Below are 24,330 nucleotides of genomic sequence, written 5' to 3'. Positions count from 1 at the left end.
TGGTATATTTATACAATAATGGATAGTGGAGCTGTTATCAAAACTGATGTAGATCTACACATGACTCACATTTATTGACATCCAAAACATTATTGAGGAAAAATAAAGAAAAGTGTGATATAATATTTATAGAGTAATATTGCTTATATTAAAAATTAAAATTATATACATACTGACACACCTGCATGTATATACTTTCATATGCATATCAAATTGACCAGATAGGAATATCTGATTTTGTTTACAAGGTTTATTTCCAGAGAATAGAAATGATGAATGAGGGGATCCTAGGTGGAAAATCTTTTTACTCTATACACTTCTTTTGAATTATAAGCCTTGCATTTCATTGTTTGAAGTTATTTTTACTAAAGTTACATGACATTATATTTGAAAAATTACTGTAGAATTTTGAAGTTACATGTAACAATAGCAAAACCAGGACTATTTTCTACAGTAATTAAGGCAAATTTGGTGATAATACCTTCTCAAAAAACACATCTACAAATTTGAAGGACACAACTCCAAAACTGGGCCTTAGGCCTTACACGTTTATGGGCAAAGAATGACCAAAGTAAGTATTCTGTGGCTTCTTAAACAGCCTGGTTGTAGAGAAGCAGTTTATATTTGCTCTTTAGCTGAATACTTAAGAGTTTATTAATCATAACAATTAGCATTTTTATTTGCTTGCAACTTTTTTTTTGCCATTTGTTGCCATGGCAACAAATCATGTATTGATTCAATAAGGCATCTTGCATTTCTTAGAATACTGTAATTAGATAACCAATTTGTAATTAAGTCAAAATGAAAGCTGGCCTTTCTCCTTAAGATGATACAACACTAACCATATCAAGAACAGAAGACTTATGCTTCAAATTAGCTTAAACAAAGTTTAAGAAAGTGGAACTCTGCTTCCTCTTAAAAATTATCATCTTTTCTCCTTATCAGTAATACAGATGTAACAAAATATCCAACATATTGAAACACAGAAATTTCAATTGTGTATTCACATGACATTCCAATGTAACATACTGCTCTGTAGAGTAGATATTAGGTGCAATCCGTCAACTATTAAAATTCTGTCAGTGTAATAGTGAGATTTCAGCATGCAGTACAGAAGTCTGTGCTGAGAAGCAGAAACAAATAACCAACTACATTGACAAACTCAGCATTTTTATTTCTGCTCAGCAAAAAGGGAGTTCCTTATTTAGTCTAACAGTGCTGTCTTCTCAGAGTCTATTCAGGTAAACCACAACAAAAGGCAAACAGAAATACTTTCCCTTCTCTGCATGGGGTTTGACAGCTTTCTAGGAGATCCAGTAAGTTCCCAGGGTCCAATAAAATAAATCTCTTTTCTTTCAAAAACACGAGAATTATAACTCGTGCAAGGAGACATCTATCTTTTCTTCCCAGAGTATTTTTTTTCTAAATCTACAAGCATACTACTTAGAAAATTAAATCTCCAAAGAAACAAACGTCAATGGTAAACTGTAGACATTGCATGCCTATGTTTTCCATTCTTTCCTGCCTTTATTGTGCCCTTTCCTTCTCTGTGCCATTTCATTTCTCTCTTACCAATTGTCACCACACTAGTTTACCTGTTCATCTTCCCTAGCAAAGAGACCGAGGACGTTGTGCTCTACTGCAGTCCTTCACAGAAGCACTGTTTTCTCTCCAGAGACAAACCAGATTGAGACATCAGAGCCCTTCAAGTCAAGCCTGCGAGAGCACCTGAAGGGCTTCTAGCCTAGGTGATATATCAGGCTCCAACTCTAGAGTCAGTGTACATGCTTGGTGATGGGGGAGGTATATTCCTGTACAATGAAAGCTCATGCATGAAATTACCATAAAATGAGGAAAGAGAAAATGTGACAGAGAAGAAAATTTGCAAGAAAATTGGAATTATGGGTAATATATTTGAGATATAGATTTTGATACTTTGAATCCATTTGTAAAATGGTCTCCAGTTACTGAATAAAGAGATTCTCATTGGCATTTTTTTTAAGTATTCGGGGTTGAATGTTTAGAAATTAAGTGAAATAAGTACCAATCTAAGCAATCTGTCTTGTTTATAACCAGAGTCTCTCTCCACCTGACTCATTAGCGAAGGAAGGTAATGAGCACTATGAATGTGGAAGAAATAGATGATTCTCAACAAAGTTGCTTTTTTCAACTTCGTTCTCATAATAACATTCATTAGATAAAACTGGGATAATTTAAAGCATAATGAGAAGTCTACTAATATAACCAAATAATAATAATTTATTGAGTGTTTGCCATCTTCAAGAAACTATTTTAAGTTTTAATGCATTATTTCACTTAATGAACAAAACATAATTATTTACGTATTATTACGTCCATGTTACAGATGAGAAAACTGTGGCCCAGAAAGTTTAAGTAAATCATTCAATACCCCATTGATAAGAAGGGTTTCCTATTCTAATGAGCTCAACCAAGAATCCATGCTGTTAATCATCAAGTTCCTCATTAATTCTTCTCAGATTCAGGTTGTTTGTAGTCTTAGATTTGTAGTATTAGATGGCTTAAATATTTTTATATTTTAGTTTCATATTTTACATTTCAGTATCATAGAGTAATTTACGCTCACTTTGATGATAAAATTAAACGCACTGGGGTAAAGTTACTTCTGTGATATGGACAAACAGCAAGATTATTACAGGCAAAGACTGATGGTAGAAACTCTTCATTTTCATGAGACTGTTTAGCCCTTTACTCCATATAAAAGACAGCAAAGTGGTGCGTGGCCCAGCCACTTCTTTTTTTCCAGGAATCCACCCCAGCCATAAACATTACATTTAAACTTAGTGGTCTAAGCTCAAGCATGATGCATAATCTAGTCATGGGAAGTGATAATGGTATCAGCTCTGAGTAATAGTCACAGCAAGAAAAATCTAAAGGGACAAATTAAAGTACACGCACATGTGCATACACACACACACTAATAATACACACACAGAAATAATACATGCAAACACGAGGCTGAAGCTATACTGGGGTAGAAAGGGAGGAATGCGAAGAACTTTGTTAAGGTCCTGAATGACAGCTGAAACAGTCCCACACAACCATCTTCCCTGCCGAAGCTATACTGGGGTAGACAAGGAGGAGTGTGAAAACCTTTGTTAAGGCCCTGAGTGACAGCTGAAATAGTCCCACACAACCATCTTCCCTGCCCCTAATAGATCTGGAAGTACTGAAGAATCTTACGTAGTTTGACATCTGGTAAAGTATTCAGATTTTGCCAGCTGTGCACTCCTTTTGGCCACAAAGAGATGATGTTAAAACTCAATATGAAGACTAAGTTAGCATTAGTGCTTTATGGATGAACACATTTTTTTAGAAGGTGGTTTGTTTCCTTCCAGAAAGTCTCCTCTTGAGAATCTGGCAGGACTTCTTTTCCTTTCCTCTGTTGGATCGGTCTCTGCTATGCTATGTATTGGCAGCACATACTGAATTTTACCTTATGACTTGGACAGAAAAGTGCAGCCTGGATGTGTTGCATATTGGTATGAATTATAGACCATAGACCAGATGAACTCAGAAAGCCCCCAAGGTGCGTAAATAATAGTAAATAAGGGGATTTACAAAATACGACACAAAGTTCTGCTGTGTTAACTACGTATGTTTTATTCTTTAAATAAAAAACAAACTATCGAGATGTTTGGAGCAACAGGGAGGCTTCCTTACCTAAAAAATAAAATGAGCACAGCTCAAATGTGAAAAACAGATTCTCTAATTCTTTGAGTCCAAGAAAAGGATGCCTGTGTATTTAGCTCCCTGGTCTTTATACGACCTTATTTACGTAGATCTTCTAAAGGGGTTAAAATTTAGCACTGCCTCTTTCTTGTATAATGAACACATTCAATAATAATGAGGGCAATGATAATAATAGCGCCTAGCATGCTAAACTGTTTACATTGTCTTAACATAGGTTCTCTCATTTGATCCTCACAAAAGCACTACTAAGTAGATAGTGTCAGTAAAGGAAACAAAGGCACAGGTGTGAGCATACCCAGAAGAGTCACCAGAGACCTTGTCATACAACTTCCGGTCTAGGGCTCTTTCCCCTGCCTCACGCTCTCATGAGTTTGTTACTATTGAAATCTCTACCTCGTACTTCTATAGAGCTAGAAAACCTGGAAGACCTACCAGACGTCTCCAAACTTTTTACATAGGGGGCCAGTTCACTGTCCCTCAGACCGCTGGAGGGCCGCCACATTCTGTGCTCCTCTCACTGACCACCAATTAAAGAGGTGCCCCTCCCTGAAGTGCTACGGGGGGGCCAGATAAATGACCTCAGGGGGCCGCATGCGGCCGTGGGCCATAATTTGGGGACGCCTGACCTAGACAAAGATAAATGTAATCATTAGCCTTCAGTCTAGATTCTAACGTAATACGTCATACTTTTCACTTGGAATTGATGTAATATTGTGCCACAAAATGGGAAATCTAGCAAGTAGAAAATAGAGTTTGAATATTTTTCAGGGAGAAAGTTTTTAGTAAAGAAAAAGAGAACTGCTACAGTTATCAACATAAAATATTTACACATTTTGCCATCTATCTATATAACTTCGTCTTTTAGCGGACAACTACCTTCACATATTGCTTCAAGTCAAAACTTGGCTATGATACTCCAGATTGTCCCTAAAGCACATCAGACTGTCGCCAAAGAAAGAGAAGCATATCAGAAAGAGAAGGGACACAGAAAGAGTTTCATTGTAGAATACATTTAATTTTCCTGAGTTCTGAGTTCATGCATAAAGCAGAAATTTCTCATGCATAAGAAATGGTAGACTCAGCTTGAGTGGTTGATTGCTATTTCTTCCAATAAAGTTTCCACACACTCACTCTCACTCTCTTGCTTTTTCACCCTTTCTTTTTATCTAATTCTATGTTATGTCTGTCTCCAGCTACCTATTGTACATGCTTTTGTAGAATTTCAGGAACAGCTTTTTATCTGGAGAATATGGCTGCCTGAACGAGTTACATAATATAACAAAAGCTTTACCCCAGAGCTTCTATGCATTCCAAAAGCTTGTACTTGGATAATAGAAATATTAGCCTCAGGTGACTGAGAACACTTACTGTTGGTTGCATAACGTATGGCGGATGAGGCATCCATGAAGTACTCTGGACCTATGCATCAAACAGCATTTATTAGCACAAAGTCATCATAGAGAGAATGTGGTTCTTGTGTTCAGTGGAGTCACACTAGGTCATAAGAAAGTGGAGTCCATCTGACTTTACAGTTACTTCGTCCTCAAAACCAAGGGCAAAAAGGGAATTCTTGGATTTCATTAAATTGGTCCCTGAAACATAGTAGAAGGTAAAGCGACTTCCCATCTCAGTGGAGCTAACTTTAGTGCCCACATGGACCGGGCTGGGTCTTGGAGCATATTTTGAGGTTGATACTGAAGGCTAAAGTTTTAGGAGACCTCAGAGGCCCTTTGAAGATCAACTCTCAGGGATGTCCTGACAAATAATGAAGGAAGCAGGAGTTGACTGCTAAGACTTTCTTTTTTTCTGTCATCAGTTGTAACTCCAAATGCTCAAGTGATCCCATTTTAGAAATATGTCCAAGTGGTAAAAGTTGTGGGAAGAGCTTAAGAGATAAATCAAAAACTGGGGGGAGTTATTTAGGTTTACCCCAAGTTAAGCAAGTTTGTAATTATTTTCTGTCACGGTAATTGGTATAACAAATAAAAATAAGCATATCAGCCACCCAGCTATTCTTAAATGTACCATGTGTCAGCCAAATGAAAAGAGTCTATATAAGCTGAACGTCACATGGAGAACTCAGATTTTTTTATATACTCACACAAACAGAATTACCAACACACTTTGGATTGAAAAAAAAAAAAAAAACTAGTGAAAGGTGAGAATCAACAACATACAGCTTTGCTATAAACTCTTCTTTTGAGAAAAGGGAGCTACAGTTAAATTCCACTTATGAGCCCTCCCAAGTAAAATCATTCTTCTGGAAATAGTTTATTCATGTCACCAAAGTGCTCTATACTGTGGCTTAATGGGTGGTCTTGGCTTGAACAGACGCCAAGATTAGAAAAAAAAAAAAAAAAAAAGGAAATACACACACACACACACACACACACACACACACGCAACCAGGCCTGCAGGAAGAACAAAAACTGAACAGCACCTGCACATAGCCTCATGGGTCCCAAGGAAAGGCAATTAAGAAATCAGCCATTCAGAGACCCTCTAATGCAATTCAAATGAAAATCTATTCCATTTGCCCACGGACATGTTTCAAGAATCTGAGAGCAGAAAAAGAATGAAAATGATCTGCTTCAGGGGAATCACTTAAGGACAAGTGCACATAGTCTTGAGTTTGATTCTCTGACAGCTGGGATATCCTGAAATGAAGTCTATAGTGACTGAACAAGCTGAAACTTCACTGAATTAGTAGCAGCCAGCAACATTAGAGTTTTACCCATATGTAACATCTACCCCGACCTTCTGCAAAATTCAAGCACATGCATACACACACTTGTATTCTCTCTCTCTCTAAGCTTTAAGAAATAATGCTAGACACTTTCTACATGCAGCATATGTACAGGTGTTTTCTAATTAGAACTGGAAAGAACTGTTTGAAGAACAATATTAGGTAGAGAAGAGATTAACGTCACATACATAATAACTCAGAGGAATAAAATAAGGAGTATTGTTTGAGGGAGAAGTGTAACTATTTTAATCCACTTATGTACTTGGAATTAACTGGCTATAATATCTAGTTGGGGACATACATTCAGTCTCAGACTTTCCAGCATTTCAACATGTGAACCCCCTGAGGTCTCTTTTGGTCTCTCGGGAACTGAGAATGAAATAAGAGCAGGGACTAGAAACAACGTTTTACCACTTTGATCATTTCTTCTGTTTCTTGGGAATTATGATTTAACATCTATCTGTGTAGCTTTACCAGGACAACCATGACAAAAAGAGATGACAATGATAAAATATCCTGCAGTGAGTGAAGGAATTTCTAGAAATGTGCTTTTAGGAAAGACACAATAGGGAACGTGAGCAACCAAAATAACAAACAACAAACAAAACAATTTTCCAGTGGTGAAAGAGCAGTATTAAGGTTGGTTGGAAAGTAGCGTAATCAGGAAAACTCAGCAGGAAGAATGAAAAGCAGAGTGGATTTTATCATCCAGTAAATTGATGCAAACAGGCTCTTCAAAGTACAGGCTAACTTGTAACTTGAGTTATTACTACATTAAGATGTGATTATGAGAAATTTTTTTCTTTTCATTCTACTGTGTCCTTTTTGGCTCTAAATAGTGTCTTACTGAAAGAAAGCTATCCCCTAAAGTGCAGGTAAATCGGACATACCTGGTATGTGGAGACAGGGGAAGCAGCAATGAATGGTGTGATAGATGTCTGTGGAATCATGCGGTTGGTTGCAATACTGTACGGTGAAGAATAAAATCTGCAAACAGAAAACAAAAAAAAAGAAGATTCATGAAGCTGCTGCATGCCTGGCCTCCAAACAAATGCTACCAAGCACCTCTGGGAAAGACAAATTTCCACCCGCATGTTTTTCCACCAACTGTTAACAGAAACGTCCAGGAAATGTACATTATTGATTCTACCAAGAGAAATAAGTAGCTCTGAATGAAATGACTTTGACTCATCTTATGAAATTAGCTGCACAAAATCTCTCCTATGCCAGGTAAATTTAATACTGTCTCCAACCAAGAGGAGACAAGCCATGAGTGTTGTTTAAAAGGCTTTGAAAGAAAGACAAAATGAAAGCACCACGCTTTGTAAAGGTGACTGATGTTACAAATGCAGGAACTGCATCTGTCTCTTCAGTCAGGAAATGAATATCAGTTCCTAGAAAGTTCTTGATATTCTGTGTTAGGAATAGGTCCATGCCCTCATGCAGAAAACACTTTCTCCATGCAAAGAGACGCAAGAGGACAATTTGTATGTAGGTTGGAATAGGAATGTTTTCTGGATTAAGCCAAGGCACTGGTAGAGACACTGAACCTATATGACATGCTCCTATAAACTGCAAAAAGCACTGAATTTTCTAGTCCTCCAGAGCCCTTCATTGAACAATTGTAGAATGCTACAAGACAAGATCAGGAATTCTCAAATCAGTGAAATCTCCATTTCTGCCCAGCCTATACTGTAGAGTCCATGAGTTACTGAATGCTCAAATTCTTCAGCAGAATTCTAAATTATCATCGTGTCTTACTGGTAATGAAAGGGTAGAGTGGCCAGCCACAGAACAGATGAGGCCAGGTTGCCTGAGATGGAATATGTCAGTGATATGAGGAGAGATTGGAAAAATGCATGTAAGAAATAATGGTACAATTATTTCACTTTATTGTACTTTTGGCAAAACTCAATTACTATGTTTTTTTTTTTTAATAGTATGACTGACCTTGGAATCTGGGGGACAAAGACTTCATCCCACCTCAGGGATCACTGATATTTTAAGTAGAAATTTTCGTGAGTTATCTTTCTAAGAAAGCATCCCATGAGACTCCCATTAAATAAGGAAGGACTAGAATTCAAGGTTGTCAGAATTCACGGAGTAAATTCTTCAAGCGTAATTCCTATAAAGATCTTCAATTAAAGATATTGCTTTAAATATACTAAAATTATAGTCTTAAATGTCCTTTAACTCTTAACAATGATTTGATAAGATCATACTCTTTTGGGTTAAAAAAATAATGAAGATGAAAAAGTTATCCCATTGTACATTACATTCTTACTATCCATACTCACCGGACCCTTAAATTTATAGTTGTGATGTTTAAAAAGAAGTCACTCACTATACACCTGACAGAATGACAGAAAGAGAAAATGCAAAGTTGTTGTTGTTGTTTAAAGACAATACTAACAGCCGACAAGGATGCAGAGAAAGTGGAATTCTCCTTCAATGTTAGTGGAAAAACAAAACATTACACCCGTTTTTGAAAACAGCTTGGCAGGTTCTTTTAAAGTCAAACATATGCATTCCCTATGGCCCAGTAATCCCACTTTTCTGTACAAACCAAAGATAAATAAGGACTTTTGTTTAGGGAAAAACTTTAATCCAAATATTTATAGAGGCTTTGTTCATGCTTGACCCAAACTGGAAACAACCCAAACGTCCTTCCTCTGAATTAATAATCAAACTGTGGCACATCCATACAGTGGAATACTACTTAGCAATAAAAGGAAAATAACTACTGAAACATTCAACATGATCAATCTACAGTAAATTTTCATAAATGGAAGAAGTCAAACTCAAAAGGGTATATACTATATAATTTCATTTATATCACAGTAGGGGAAAGGCAAAACTATAGAGGGGTGGAGGAAGGGGTTGATTCCAAATGAGCATGAGGAAATCTGAGGAGGGGAGATATCTGTTCTCCATCTTGATTGTGACGGTGGTTACATGATTGTGTGTGTTTATCAGAATCACAGACCTGTACACTAAAGAGAATGAATATGCTGTATGCAAATTATATCTAATAAACCTGATTTTTTAAAAAAGGTAATTATTATTTAAGTCACATTCATCTTTCCACTTAAAAAAATTATTGAACATTTACTATGTCTAACAAAGATGCATACATCTCTAAAATACCCCTTTGAGTTTCTCTATTTAGTCACTTAAATTGTACAATATTTGTGTATTAATCAGCCTAAAACTCTCCTAAGGCTTTCCATTGCAATGAGAACAAAATGTTCACTCCTTGTACTGGCTAACACAATCAGGCTATTGCCTACTTCTCTGATATTGTTGTCTTAACCCTTTCTCCATAGCCAGCTAGGATTCTACCAAACTGACTTTCTTCTGTCCTGTGATATCATTCTCGCTCTTATCTCTACACTGAACTTGAAATTCTCTCTGCCTAAAACGCTCGCTTCTCCAAAGCTTCATAAGGCTGCCTCTTTTCATTTTTGGTCTCACTCAACTGTCCCTGTTTCAGAGAGGATTGTAGCTAAATTAGCAACTGCCATGCCTGCCCTAATTGTTCACTATCCCTTTCTCTTGATTTATTTCTATAATTCTCTTATCTGTATCTGAAGTAGTAATTTAAAAAATCCTTTTCATATGTTATGGACTGAATGTTTGTGTGCCCCCTAAATTTACATGCTAAAGCTCTAACCCCTACTGTGGCTGTATTTGGAGACTGGGTATCTAAGGAAGTAACTGGGGTTAAATGAGGACGTAAGGGTGGGGCCTTAATAAAACAGGATTAGTGTTCTTTTAAGAAGATACATCAGACAGCTCACTCAGGCTCTCACATGCACACACTGAGGAAAGGCCATGTAAGGACATAACAAGATAGCAGCCCCGGGAGTTTGAAACCAGACTGAGCAACATGACGGGAACCCCATCTCCACAAAAATACAAAAATTAGCTGGGCCATGATGATGCATGTCTGTATTCCCTTCTATTTGGGAGGTGAAGTGGGAGGATCACTTAAGTCCCAGAGGTCGAGGCTGCAGTGAGCCAGGACTGTCCTATTGAACTTCAGCTGGGCAACAGTGAGATCTTTTCTCAAAAAACAGACAAGATAGCAGCCATTTACAATCCAGGGGAAGAGAGCCCTTACCAGAATTGGCTGTACTGATCTTGAATTTTACCATTCAGAACTGTGAAAAGATAAAGTTTTGTTGTTTAAGCCACCAAATCAATCAAGCCACTTTATTATGGCAGCCTGAGCTGACCAGTGCAATGTATTTATTGACTATTTCTCATTTTAGAATGTCACCTTCAAGGGGGTTGAGAGTCTATCTGTCTCATTGCCTAGAACAGAGCCTGGGAGATAGGAGATACTTAATAAGTCTGTGTTGAATGAATGAATAAACACCGAGCAGCTTATGGAATTCAGCAGTGATTACCATACAGGATGATCAATGCCAAGGTGGCAGGACCATAGAAGAAGGGTCCCTGAAAGAGGGAATGAGAGCTGAGGAATGAGAGCCCAGAGAAGATGGTCCAGCATCACATATTAAATGCTAAGTGGAAGCTTAACTAATATGGCTGCTTTCTAAGCAGGCAGGGGCCGTAGAAACTAGAAAAAACAGTCTTTTTCTATGAAACTCATGGTTTGCATTTGAAAATTCCTTCCGGGTCTTATCTCCACAGATCTTATTTGTGAGGCAGTGAACAGTATTTGGGGCTCATAATGACACATGAGGCACCCAAGGCCACTCAACAAATAGTCTTCCCCATACGCCGTGCAATGGTTTAACTTCTGGTAGAAATCCAGGGCAGCTTCTTATACAGACAGAGCAAACCACACATTACATTTTAGCATGGCTGGTCTATTTCGTAAAATGCGCCAATTGGAGTATTAAAAATGAAAGCAATAAAGATTGGATTGACAGGCAAAGTTTACAGGAAATTCTATGGGGAAAACAGAGAACAGAAACATAAAGAAAGCCAGCCAAGTAAACTGATACCAGCAAAAGGAACCCTTGGGGGCAAATTTAATGCATTTTTGTTCTATCTGCTCTAATCCTATCCATCAAACAAGAATTACGTTTCCTACTTCCCAGTGAGTTCCAATACTGCCACTCAAGTCAGAGAGTCATTTAGAAATGAAAATGTTCTGGGAAGTACAGACTCAGCATACTGTCTTGATCCCCTAATTCTGGTATTCTGAAATAAGCTCTTCTCAAGTCCAAATATACACCAGATGAATTTACAGGAAACCCCTACTTAGCCCGTGACAGGAGAGGCTACTATTGCATCTGAGGCTTAGAGGTACCACATCTAAAGAAAATACACAGGGCCAGACTCCAAGGAGGAAACTGTAGGCTGTTTCCCAAACTCTTAGCTTTTTCTTAGTCCCTGCCATGGTCGGGGTTTGAAAACCCTTTGACACAGGCATCACGTTAAAAATAAATAAATAAATAAATACTTCAAGCACAGACGGCATGCTGTTGGGGAACTTTCTAGGCAGAATAACAAAATAAGATAATTCTAAACATGTGAATTTGTGTTTTTGCATTTGGTAATATATGCACTATGCCTTGCAAATGTTACAGAAAGTGGGAATGACTTGTTTATCACGTTATTTTCCTGTTACAAGTTTACTTCTTCACCAAGATTCACATAGCATTTTGTATATAGCAAGTGCCTCTTTTCATTCTTTCTTTCTTTTTTTTTTTTTTTTTTGAGATGGAGTTTCGCTCTTGTTACCCAGGCTGGAGTGCAATGGCGCGATCTCGGCTTACCACAACCTCCGCCTCCTGGGTTCAGGCAAATCTCCTGCCTCAGCCTCCTGAGTAGCTGGGATTACAGGCATGCACCACCATGCGCAGCTAATTTTTTGTATTTTTAGTAGAGACGGGGTTTCACCATGTTGACCAGGATGGTCTCGATCTCTTAACCTCGTGATCCACCCGCCTCGGCCTCCCAAAGAGCTGGGATTACAGGCGTGAGCCACCGTGCCCGGCCCAGCAAGTGCCTCTTTTACACTTAATCTTGTGGTTCTAAGCCACGAGTGACTTTGTCCTCCAGCAGACATTTGGCAATGTCTGGAGACATGTTTTATTGTCACAACTGGAGGAGAGTGGGTAGCTACTGGTATCTAGTGGGTAAAGGCCTGGCATGCTGGTAAACACGCTACAATGCGTAGAACAGCTCCTACAACAAGCATTGTCTAGTGCTGAATGTTAGTAGTGTCAAGACTGAGAAACCTTGCCTCAAGCACATGAGCTAGTTACTTCTGGGGAGGTTTCTTTCACATGAATGAAATATTAAATGCCAAAGTGGTTAAGGGACTAAGTAAGTATGATCCATAGACGTCGAAACTAGCCTTTGAAAAACTTAATATTCTCAAGGAATGCAAAAAATTACTTAGTTCTTTGGCATTAAAGGTAAATGTCCTCCAGAAATCCAGAAAATGCAAATCTAGGTCACTAATAGGACATTATTTTGCCTGCGGAAAAGTCATCTTCAGGGATTTGGCAGTCAGTGGTAATATGGTAAAATCTTATTTCACTGACAATAAAAATAACATGAATATATCAATAACCCCAGGGTAGAATTTTTTTTTTTTTTTTACTGTATTAAAAAAACCCTATTTACACACTGAAACAAACAGCACTGGCTTGAGTTTCATGTCCACAGGCAATATTGTTAGGGCTAGAACCATGAATAGTATCCTCAGGGTAACACAATAGTACAAGATTAATAAGTTATTGGTCATTTTTTATTGTAATACCAACACATCCTTCACATTAGATTCCTTTCCTAGTGTAATAAGAAAAGGTTTCCATATTGCTTCCATAATATCAAATGCCCATATAAAGCAGCTAGCAAACCAATGCTACAGAAAACATCTTTTTCACATATCCCCCAAGAATATATTTTATTCAGGTAAAACAATCCAATAGGCTTTTACACAACAGCTATCCATGAAAAAGGCACAGGGAAGATGAAATTTTGAATATGGGAGGGAATATTTCCCACTTCCCCTGCTCATCTTTGTAAAGGATGGAATTTCATATTGGATTGCTAAAAAAGCAATAGGGCAATAGTAAAAGCAGATGAAAGAGTTTTAGCAGATAGCTCTAGGAGAATGGACATTTTTATTCCTGTAAGTTAGCCTATAGTAAAAAGTATTAAGATTTTTACTTTTCTGTTGTGACACAGACACTTCCTCACTCTACCCTTCAGAGCTCTAGATAGAAATGATATTGATCTAATTTTTAAGTGATAACTTGATAGATTCAGGCAGATGACAGAACTGACATTTTCTACCGCCTAAATGCAAACAGCACAATTCGCCGTGGTGTAGTTATGAAATGTTTGTTCTTCCTTAGATAACAATCGAGCTAACTTTGGGAGTCTTTAGTTTGGTTTCATGTTTCTGTATTAATGTGAAGGTTATGAGATTCAGAACACTTAACTCTTTACACAATTTAACCTACTAGCTACAACTCAGACATATACTTGCTTAAAAGATGCTCAAAAAGCCCTAAGGTTTAGTTTACAGTTACAGGATTCCACAGGTTCACAAAATATGTCATTTAGCTAGGATGTGGTACCTCTCCAAGAGAAAAAGCTCATGTCACTGCACTGTCAAGAAGCCTTCCTAATTCCTCATCAAAACATAACTGCCTTTCCTCCACGGTCTTACGGAAATAATTTTCTTTATTTTTCTTTTGGAAAAGAAATATAAAAAGGTAAACAGTGAAAGGTAAGTTTCCCTCCCACTCTATTTCTCACTACTCCATTGGCCTTTCCCAGAGAATCACCATCATGCTTTCTTGCCTACTCCTTCAGAAACATTTTCTACATACAAAAGTTAATATACACATTTATCTTATAGTACTTTGTGTTTTAATCACAATCGTTCTGCATTCTATCTCATATTAGAATTGCATATAAGTCCATTGTTCCTCATATGATGTGAACACTTTCTTTTTCAAATTTTAAACTGTAGTATGGATAGACACTTGAAAAAAAATTGTTAAGTTTGTTGAACTCAAGTGAATCAGCATTAAGCAACGCTGGACTATATTAACTGGATTGGAGTAAGTTGCAACTATATCCCTGGATATCCTGTGTTCTGTGTAAAATGGGACCAGGCTCTTCTCTACAGCAATACTTATTTTTCTGTTAGGTTACTTATCTCTAAGTCAGATTTGATGGCTAAATTGAATACAGCAATGTGAATGAGGAATAATATACTTTATTGTGGACAATCATGTTAGGCTCCTTGGTATGCTGAGTAGTTATTTAAATCAGCTTCCACGCCTCTAAGAGGCCATGTCTCAATGTTAACTCAAGAAACAGTATGTTGAGAAAATATTTGTGTGACATCTCACACGCACAGAAATGGTAGTTCTACTGGTGTCCTTCTTAGGAGAATGTTACCATATAACATAATGAAACCAAAGATGACAAAAACCATTTTAAAATATTTTGTATAAAGAAATCTCGAATAAAATTACTTAGCTACAATCATCCTATTTCTTTAATTTCTGAATGTAAAATTTCTATCTTCCTTTTGCCAACAACACAATGGATAGTCCAAGGCTTCTAAACTTCCATTGTTATCTCAGGACAGAGAAACTCATGTGCAGTTTAGCTGCTTTGGGTGAAACTAGGTATAGTATTTTAGGAGAATTAAGTGAGGATGTTACACGGGGACGGACAGACCGGGAAGGGGGATGGCTTCCCTGATGTCTACTTGCTAGAGTCAAGCAGATGTCATCGGTCACATTTCCTAGTTCTGATTTAGCATTCACAATACCGGGTTGAACAGTCTATGAATATGAATAAGACATGGTGCCTATCTTCACTGAGTTACATTCTAGCAGGGAGCTATTATAGACATGAGTGTCAATAACTACTTAATAAAAAGCCTAATTGTCAAACCTATCATGGAAATGCCAAACACAGTGCAACACTAATGTCAACATTTACACTGATTTTTATTGTGTACCACATCAGCTTTCTTTAATCTTTACAAAGTCTTACGGGAAGGTACTGATATGATTATCTTTATTTCACAGAGGAAGAAACTAAAGTATGGACAATGGGTCCATAATCACATATCTGGTAAATGACAGAGTTTGGATCACACCTGGGTAGGACGGTTCTGAAGTTTTCACTCTTAACCATTGCTTAAGCTGTTTTTCTTGTGACCAATAGTATAACTAGCTCTGCCTGGTATGATTTGATGATGTTTTTGAAATGAAAATGGTATTTTTAAAAAGTATGTGTGTGCATGTGTATGTGTGTGTGGTGGTGGGGTCGTGGGGAGTGAGTTTTACCATATGAGAACTTAAGCAGAGAGAATTCCATGTTCAACAAGACACAGAGGTGCAAAGTAGCATGAGATGTTCCGAGAATCACAGTCCAGTTCAGTTGCAGTAACTAAATTATGAAGTTCTCTTCGTACAATCTGAGGGAGTTTGCGTGTTTTTCTGTAATTAGTAGAGGCCATTTTATACTATAAACCAGAAAGGTAGGTGATTTCTGTAATTATATTTGCTTAAAATTCATTCAAAATGAATGTGAAAATTGTTTATGGAAGGAGGTATATTAAAGGTATTAAAAAGTTTAGTATAGGTAGGAAATGGTAATTGAATAAATTCAACCAGTGGCAAGAAGGGAGAGCTGGGTTGAAGATATTCATCAGATATAGATTGTACAAATCTTAATGACCAGTTTGATTACGAAGAAGGTAGGATAAGAGAGGAGTCCAGAGGAGTGGAGATCATAGCCTAAATGGCTTTAGAGAGAACTTAAAGGAAAACAAAATTTGATATGTGCATTTGGTTTGAAATTGTGCAGTTTGTATTAGAAAGTATTAATGAGGATAATGACCTCGGTTTGGAACAAAGAAATCTAGTAGCAATACCCTAATAAGCTAGAAACACAGGTCATCCATTTCTGAAGCTAGTTACACACTTGAAGTATAGACTTGGGAGTCCTACTTTCCTGAAAGCAAGAGAGGTAGACGGGAACAACTAGAGAGAAGAAAGAAAATGAGAAAAGATCAAACCCTGAGAAGGTTTAGTAACAGTGGGTAGGAATATTTGGTGGACAGAAAGTACTAAAGAGAGGGAATGGTGCTACCATTAGCAGGAAGACAAGAAAATAAAGTGAAGAAAGATAATATGCCCAATTTCAATGGACTAATAGTTTAAGGATACAGTGTTACATTGTTAATATAAGGTATAAAGACATTTTATATTTCAGGTGATTTAAGGTTAACAGATGTACCTACAGTGTTCTCAATATGGTCCAGGTGGCAATCTGAAATGTGAGGTGAAGACATTGAGGAAAAAAGAAATTTTCACTGTGCTCTAGGCTGTCTGCACTGCCTTGAACATTGCACAGCCCAAAGTTCACCTTTGATTTCTCAGATTAGGAGTTGAAACCTCGATTTATTTTTCCTGTAGATTTGTAATAACTGAGGGTGAGTATTTGGGAAATTTTGTCTTTGCAGAATTTTAGATTGTGCATTGGAAAATGACTGACTGAAGTCATGCATAAGAAGTTATCATTTCCTACCTTCAGTTCTACATTTACCACTGACTTTGATCTTTTTGTCTTAAGGAGTCTTAGTTTGTCTTAGTGAGACTTAGTGAGTCTTAGTGAGACATTATTCAGGTATGTTTGAAATTGAGTATATCATCTATATTAGTCTGTTTTCATACTGCTATAAAGAACTGCCTGGGACTCCGTAATTTATAAAGGAAAGAGTTTTAATTGACTCACAATTCACCATGGCTGGAAGGTGAAGGGGAACCAAAACACCTTCTTCACAAGGCAGCAGGAAGGAGTGAGTGCCAAGCAAAGGGTGATGAGCCCCTTATAAAACCACCAGATCTTGTGAGAACTCACTAACATGAGAACAGCATGGGGAAAAATCACCCCATGATTCAATTACCTCTACCTGCTCTCTCTCTGGCCACATCGAGATTATGAGGATTACAATCCAAGATGAGATCTGGGTTGGGACACAAAGCCTAGCCATATCATCATCTTTCTTCACTTTATTTCCTTGTCTTTCTGCTGATGGTACACCAGTACTTCTAGGATTCAATCTTCAGGGCCTCTTTTGTTTCTCTCTTTTGCCATCAGATATAACATCCAGTTTTCATTAAATGTTATCAGAGCTCAGCTAAAGGCATCACTTGTTTAGAGAAGTTTTAACCACTCAAGGAAGACTATGCCCTTTATAACACCCTGCATTTCACCACTAGGTGCTTATGGTATATAAGTCATAAAATACTTTTAATGTTGATTTCCTGCTACAATGTAGAAGAGTAAATAAAGACTGGGTGTGTCTTATGCACCAGTATGTCCCCAGCCCTTGATGGAGAAACCTGAACATAGGATTGTTTCATGGCCACTTGCTTAATGCATGATTGAAAAGTTTCTTCAGGTTGTCTCTCCTTTTGGTTTCTTTCTTCCATTCACACATTGACCACTCTAGAACAACTCTTACACTTTTATAACTGGACTACTTAAATATCCCCTTAATGATGCCTCCTACTGAGAGGATCTTCCTGCTCCAATATATTCTTCATTATTTATATCATAACATTCTGTTGCTAAACAAAAACAATAATTACTCCCCAGCCTTATGAAGTAAAAACAAAATACTTAAAATTCTAAATCTGGTACCAAGAAAACTTCTAAACTTACAAAACTCCTTCACAAGAAACTTTCACCCCAGTAAAACTTGTTGTTAATTCCTACAAACTCCACTTCCAGTCCTGCCAGTCCACTTTCTCAATAAGCATCTTTCCCTATGTCTAGCCTTGATAAACTAAGTCATTCTGGATAATCTATGTCAAATCTCATCGTTTCCATATAGATAGAGCCTTCCTTTTGACCTACTGGGACAAAGACCCTTTAGTGTTGCAGACTGGCGTTTGATTCCCTGCTCTACCTCTGACTACATGGCCTCGTTTTCTTATTTGTAAATGGGATATTAACACGCACCCAAAAGGGACTTATTAAGTAAATGAAATAATCCATATAAGGTATTTTGATATGACTTTTTGATTTTGCTTCAGAATCATCCAGCTGTAAAATACATTTTGGAGCAACTGAACAAAGTTGAAAAATAATCTAGATAATAGATGATATTTTGAAATTAGAACTGATTTCATTTTGTGTGATAATGATATTGTCATCATGTAACTAATGTCTTTATTTTTGAAGATGTAAGAAGTTAGAAATATTACGATGTTTAAATTTTACTTTGATATGGTCCGGCAAAAAGTATCTATAGTTCTAATTAAAAATACTTAACACAATTCTAATGTAATAGTTGACTATATGATTATGTATAAAAGTTAAAGGTTATTTTATTTCTATCTTTAACAATCTAAGCTTTATAAATGCAAAAATAAGTTATGTCTTGGTCACTACTGCATCTTCAATCCCTGATATAGAGCCTTGGGCAACTAGGTACACTTTACATGTAGATACATAGATATATACCATAGATAGATAGATAGATAGATAATACTATAGTTAGGAGATACATATATATGTACATATATATACACAACACATACATGCACACATATGAATGCATGTAAAATATTATAAAATACTTATTGAATCTAATTAGTGGACATACAGGTATTCCTTGAATTATTGTTTCTATTTTCCTTCGTGTAAATTTCCAATATAAATTTCTAATTGTAATCACATGTATTCATTTGAATCCATGTGCCATTAAATTTTAAATATAAGGTACTTTGCACAGAATATGTGTTCAATAAATGTCATTCCTTTTCATTATAACATCTATTTTCATTCACTACCACTTAATATATAATGCCTTATTTGTTACTTTTTGAGTTATTTATCTCTAACTACACAATATGATTCTAGAGGACTTTCTTCTCCATGTCTTCACTTCTTTCTGCACACTAAGTTTATAGCACCTTATTGGAAATATGTAAATGCCTATTGGACATATGAAAAGATATCCTTAATTTTCAATTCTAGAGGGAAATTTTAATCAACTCAAGGGCAAAGGATTAGACTCCTACCCTGGTCTACCATTAATGTTTGCTTTTTCATGGACAAGTAGACGGTGAGCCTCTTGAAGGAAAAGGCCTCATATCACACATTGTTTTCTTAAATCTATAGAACATAGCATTGTGCTTGGGATAATTACTGGATGTTTGTTGAATGACTGAATATATGACTGCCTGAATGAATGATACCAGAATAAGAGGTAATTATTTAAATACTTTCAATATCCTACAGATTTTTCTTAGAGGCAAGTGACCAAATAGAACAAATAGAACATGAAGTTTAATTCATTCTACCCTCTATGTTGATCTTCAATGAGGCCTTTATCATGATTGATTAAGTGAGACTGAAAGATAACTGAAAGCCATGAAGAATTCCCCAAATAAAAGACAGTAAAAAGAAATAAGCAACCAACCAAAGAATTACTATTGTCAATTGCAAACAGCCTAAGCAAAGAGATTAGGAAGAAGAAAGTTTCAATGAAAGATATTTAGAAGTTACAGAATTTTAGAGATGCTACACCATGTGGTTTCACACTTATTTTTTCAGAGGAGGAAATTTAAGCTATATGACTTGTTCTAAGTAAGTGGATATGAATTTCCAGATGCCTATTGAAATGAAGATGTAATCACCTCAGTTACTAAGTTGACTTTCCTCCATTACCATTCCTCTCATCACCAGAAAGAAAGAATAAATTGACCTGGGTACACACCAAAAAGTGTTTGAAAGCTCAACTCTAGATATATTATTCTCTCAGCCTAGCTTTACCTGTTCTTTGAAGACAGAGAAAGAGAGAGAGACAGAGAGGGGGGTGGGGAACAGAGTTTAATGTGGGCAGAGGCATTGTGAGAATGCAAGATTAGAATAACTTAGAGGAAGAAAAAAATTACAATGAAAAATGCTTGGTTTAAAGTTTGTGTTTAAGGAGGTAAAACAAAAGCAAAACAAATTTGAACATTTCTCTCTGGTATTGATTCAGAGCTCAAAGATCTATTCACAATCAAAATAGAGAAAATATGACCTACTTACCCATTCTGTATGGCAGCTGTGGGGTCATAGGTCAAAGCCATGCCAGCCTGTATAAAGGATGAAGAGGGAAGAAAACAGATCTTAACATTTTTATTGTGGTGCCCAAAATATTTAGTACACACAAAGACTCTTATCATTACTTTCCATGATTTAAGTTTATTTTCTCCTATATATATCTCTACTCTTACTGCCAAGACTAGCGGTTTTACTATCCACAAACCAGAATATACCAGTGAGTTGGGAGTTTATATTATATATCCAGACACACTAAGAAACAAGGCAGCTTGGATGATTTCCATTTTTATTTCTTAAAACATCCACTGTCTAACCTCACATTCTTAAAATTTCACACTATTGTCAGGAACACCTATTGTACATCTCATGGCATGATAAAAAGTAAGAGTGAATCCTGCAGTTAGGATAAAAATAAAAGCTACTTAAAATGCATTTAATCTTAAAGGAGAAAATGTTTAGAAAGTATTTATTTAAAAATAGATAATATGCTTAAGGGGTTTGTATGTAATGATTCCAGAGTGCTTGTTTGATATATAGCTATTTCTTATCTTAATAAGATTGATAAAAAGCATAGGTTATTTACATATGATGGAAATTTTAGACCACATGGTTAATAAGGAGGTAGTTTTGTTTTGTTTTTAGGAATAAGACCACCTCTGAAAAAGCACACTTCTATAACTGGACATAGTTCCTGAAAAGAATATAAATTTCATGAGTGCTGATTCACAGTCTACCTTGTTCCTTCATGTACATCCTCACATTTGATCCTCACAACAATCCTACGAAGTAGGCAGGAGGAATATTTTCTCCGTTTTATAGATGAAGACACATTGAAGCTTGGAAAGGTCAAGTGACTTGCTCAAAGTCACACATTTGGAGGCAGAATCAGATTTCAACCCAAGTCTTCTGATAGGGCTCCTTTCCGTTCATCGGCTATGACAGTGGCCCAATTAAATTAGACCTGAGTATCATAGCCAACAAGTGGACCCTTTCTCTTTGGCCATATGGGCATACCATCCTTTGTTTACCAGGACCATCAGCATGGTTAATACTTACAAAGCTTACAGTGTTGAATGGAATTTAAGACTGCCCACAATATATTTAGAATGGATTTTTTTTTCTTTTTTCAAATTTAAAATTGAACTAGACCAATGTCGATGTCCTGGCTTTGATTGTGTAATATAACTACTTAAAATAAAACAACTGAGAGAAACTTAGTGAAAGATAAACAGGACCTCACTGTACATTTATTTTGTAACTGCCTATGAGTCTAGAAATTCTTCAAAATAAAAAGTTAGAAAATAAAGTGGAAGAGCTATGAAGACTTTTGTAGAGGATAAGAAACCAGAGACATTTTAAAGAAAGCAAAATACCTTTCCTGTTTGAGTTAATTTTTCCATTGTGGTTGAGGATGGTTTCCTTGTTGGGCTCATTGAATTCCTTAAATTTAGCTTATAATTGACATGAAAATTCCCAAGCTTCTAACACGGGGCCCGATATACAGTACAGCCTGCTGCTTTCAAGCTTAGATTACATACATTGTTTCCACAAATAATAAATTTTAAATTATTATGAAGATTGGTATGAGGAACAATAGTGTAGAGCCATATATGAATGGAACCGGTATAAAGGGAGCATACATAAATTGAAACGGAATTTGCAAACACAATTCAAATGATTGTTAGAAGTTAACAGAGGTGCACTGAGAACACACGTTTAATGATAACTGCATGACCTCTTTAAATGTAAGGATCTCATTCACGTTAAAGAAACATGCAACTGGTAATATGACAAAGCTGGGGGACTGAGAAATGAGAAGAGAATATAACAGCAGAAATGAAAAAAAGGTTTTAGTTTTTTACCATGGGAGAGGCAAAAAGATAGTGGTGCCAAAATGAACAGAGATTCTAAGTTTAAATTCTTCCCAGGGAGGAAGCCTCTGCCACATGACTGGCTAGAAGTTGGCTGTAGACAGAGCACAGAATGGAGCTGTCCAGGGCTTAGTTGAAACTCCCTGCTTTCAGGTACTGGGAAGGGCACTTGTAAAAAGCGGTCTATTTGGAATTAGATTTCCCTCTTAGGAGCTCTAAGCTTCTCTCCCCTAATTTATCCAAGATGCGGCAGTATAGGCAGATTAAAACAGGCGGGCTTTACATTTAGTAGAGATACTATTAGTGCACGAGAGATTTAGGATAATAGTCACATCTTCAGTCTACCAATTATCTCAAATTGTGTAAGTCCTGGGGACTTATGGGAAGCCTTCCCTAGTCAACCCCATATTTACTTCTTTTTCCTTATACTTACTTTCCTATAGCACTCAAAAAGACCAATGCTATCTAGTCCCTCTGGAATTATAAAATGTCTTGAACATTCTCTTTTTATCATGCTTATTTGTTCCAGTCGCTTAAGATAAAAATATTTTCTTGCATTTTACTTGAATTTCTCATGGATTCTAGCTAACCGATCAAGTCTAGCTAGGAATAGAGTAATTGTCAATAAAATAGCTTTGTTCCACACACATTTGTTAAGCAAAAAATCTAAGTTGACCTCTTTCCCCATCCTATCATTCAGAAGATGGAAAGGAATTGACATCAGTAGGATACAGTGGAAATCATATGTTTTGAAATCAGACAGACCTGAGTTCAAGTTCTAGCTCTGTTACTTTGTAGCAGTGTGACTTTGGGTAAATTATTTAACCTATCTGAGCCTCCGTTTCTTCAACTGCTAAATGGTTTAATAATACCTACCTCATCAGATTGTTGTGAAATTTAAAAGAGATTACGTTTGTAAAGCGCCCAGCACAGTGCCTGGAGACAAGACACATACATAAATGTTATAATACAAAGCAATATGTGTTAAGTGCCGTATGAGTGGATGGATGGGGTATAGATGAGAGAGGCTGGAGGTGATCAGATAAGGCATGTAGGGAGGTACAGCTGAGCAGAGCCCTGAAGGAGGAGTAGGATTTCCACAGATGGAGAGGAGAGGTCAAGGCCAGCTCAGGCAAAAGGAATATGATGGAAAATAAAAAAGTGTGTAAATAAAAATGGAGAGGCAAGTGAGCTATTTTCAGTAGGACACGTGGAAGGGAGAGTGGAAAATAAGACTCAAAAGGTAAGGAAGGAGGATCTTGATTGCCCAGCTCCTCTTGGGGAGCTACTGAGTAGTTTTGAGCAGGGACATTATACACCCAAAGAGTAATTGGGCAATAGGAGTTAGCATAAGCTCCCTGGAAAACAGAGGGTAAATCCAGAGGAATGAGTAACTAGAGTAGGTACCTTGGGAGAGGGAGGTGGAGAAAATCTAAGGTGAGATTGTCATCGCAAAAGGGTAGGGAATGAATACAAGATTCACCTACTTCACGATTTTGCCTAGGGACAGTCCTGCCTCTGAGTACCTTTGGCAAGAGGAGACAACAAGAGACAGTGTCAGGTCATAGGCATTTGGAACACTGCGGGTAACAACATGGCATGGGTTAAACAAAGGGTTGTTTGAACTTAACCCATTGGCTGAATATAGTGGCACAATAACTAACAGTTGGATACACCTGGTTTCCACTTCATGTGCTAACAGATCGTTGAGTCATATTTCTATTATGGTCTTAATGGAAATTTTGCATTCAATTTCCTTTGTCTCTTTCCACAAAGGAAAAAAGAAAATCGATTTTCCTGCTCTGTCGAGCTACCTTTATACTAAGCTAGAACCATGAAATCATCATTACATAATCACCAAATATTATGGCATGTTTACAAACTCAAGAGTCACAC

The 24,330-nt window shown here is 36.9% G+C and overlaps 1 protein-coding gene across 6 annotated transcripts in view; it reads right to left on the bottom strand.

Moving 5' to 3' along the window:
* The window catches only part of RBMS3 (RNA binding motif single stranded interacting protein 3), a 1,456,421-nt gene that overhangs the window by 112,627 nt on the left and 1,319,464 nt on the right, over positions 1-24,330 (bottom strand). For 5 of the 6 annotated variants that reach the window (XM_074405764.1, XM_074405763.1, XM_010346557.3 and 2 more), the window contains 3 exons: positions 20,549-20,595; positions 7,369-7,465; positions 5,101-5,151 (listed from right to left, as the gene is read on the bottom strand). In XM_074405764.1, the coding sequence (XP_074261865.1) occupies positions 5,101-5,151; positions 7,369-7,465; positions 20,549-20,595 (195 nt within the window). The remainder of the gene's footprint in view (positions 1-5,100; positions 5,152-7,368; positions 7,466-20,548; positions 20,596-24,330) is intronic. The other variant, XM_074405765.1, reaches the window with a different exon arrangement.

This window comes from Saimiri boliviensis, chromosome 9 (genome assembly GCF_048565385.1).
Source record: "Saimiri boliviensis isolate mSaiBol1 chromosome 9, mSaiBol1.pri, whole genome shotgun sequence".
Lineage (NCBI taxonomy): Eukaryota > Metazoa > Chordata > Mammalia > Primates > Cebidae > Saimiri > Saimiri boliviensis.
The sequence above is the reverse complement of the archived record's forward strand: the minus strand, read 5'-3'. Positions and strand labels throughout refer to the sequence as shown.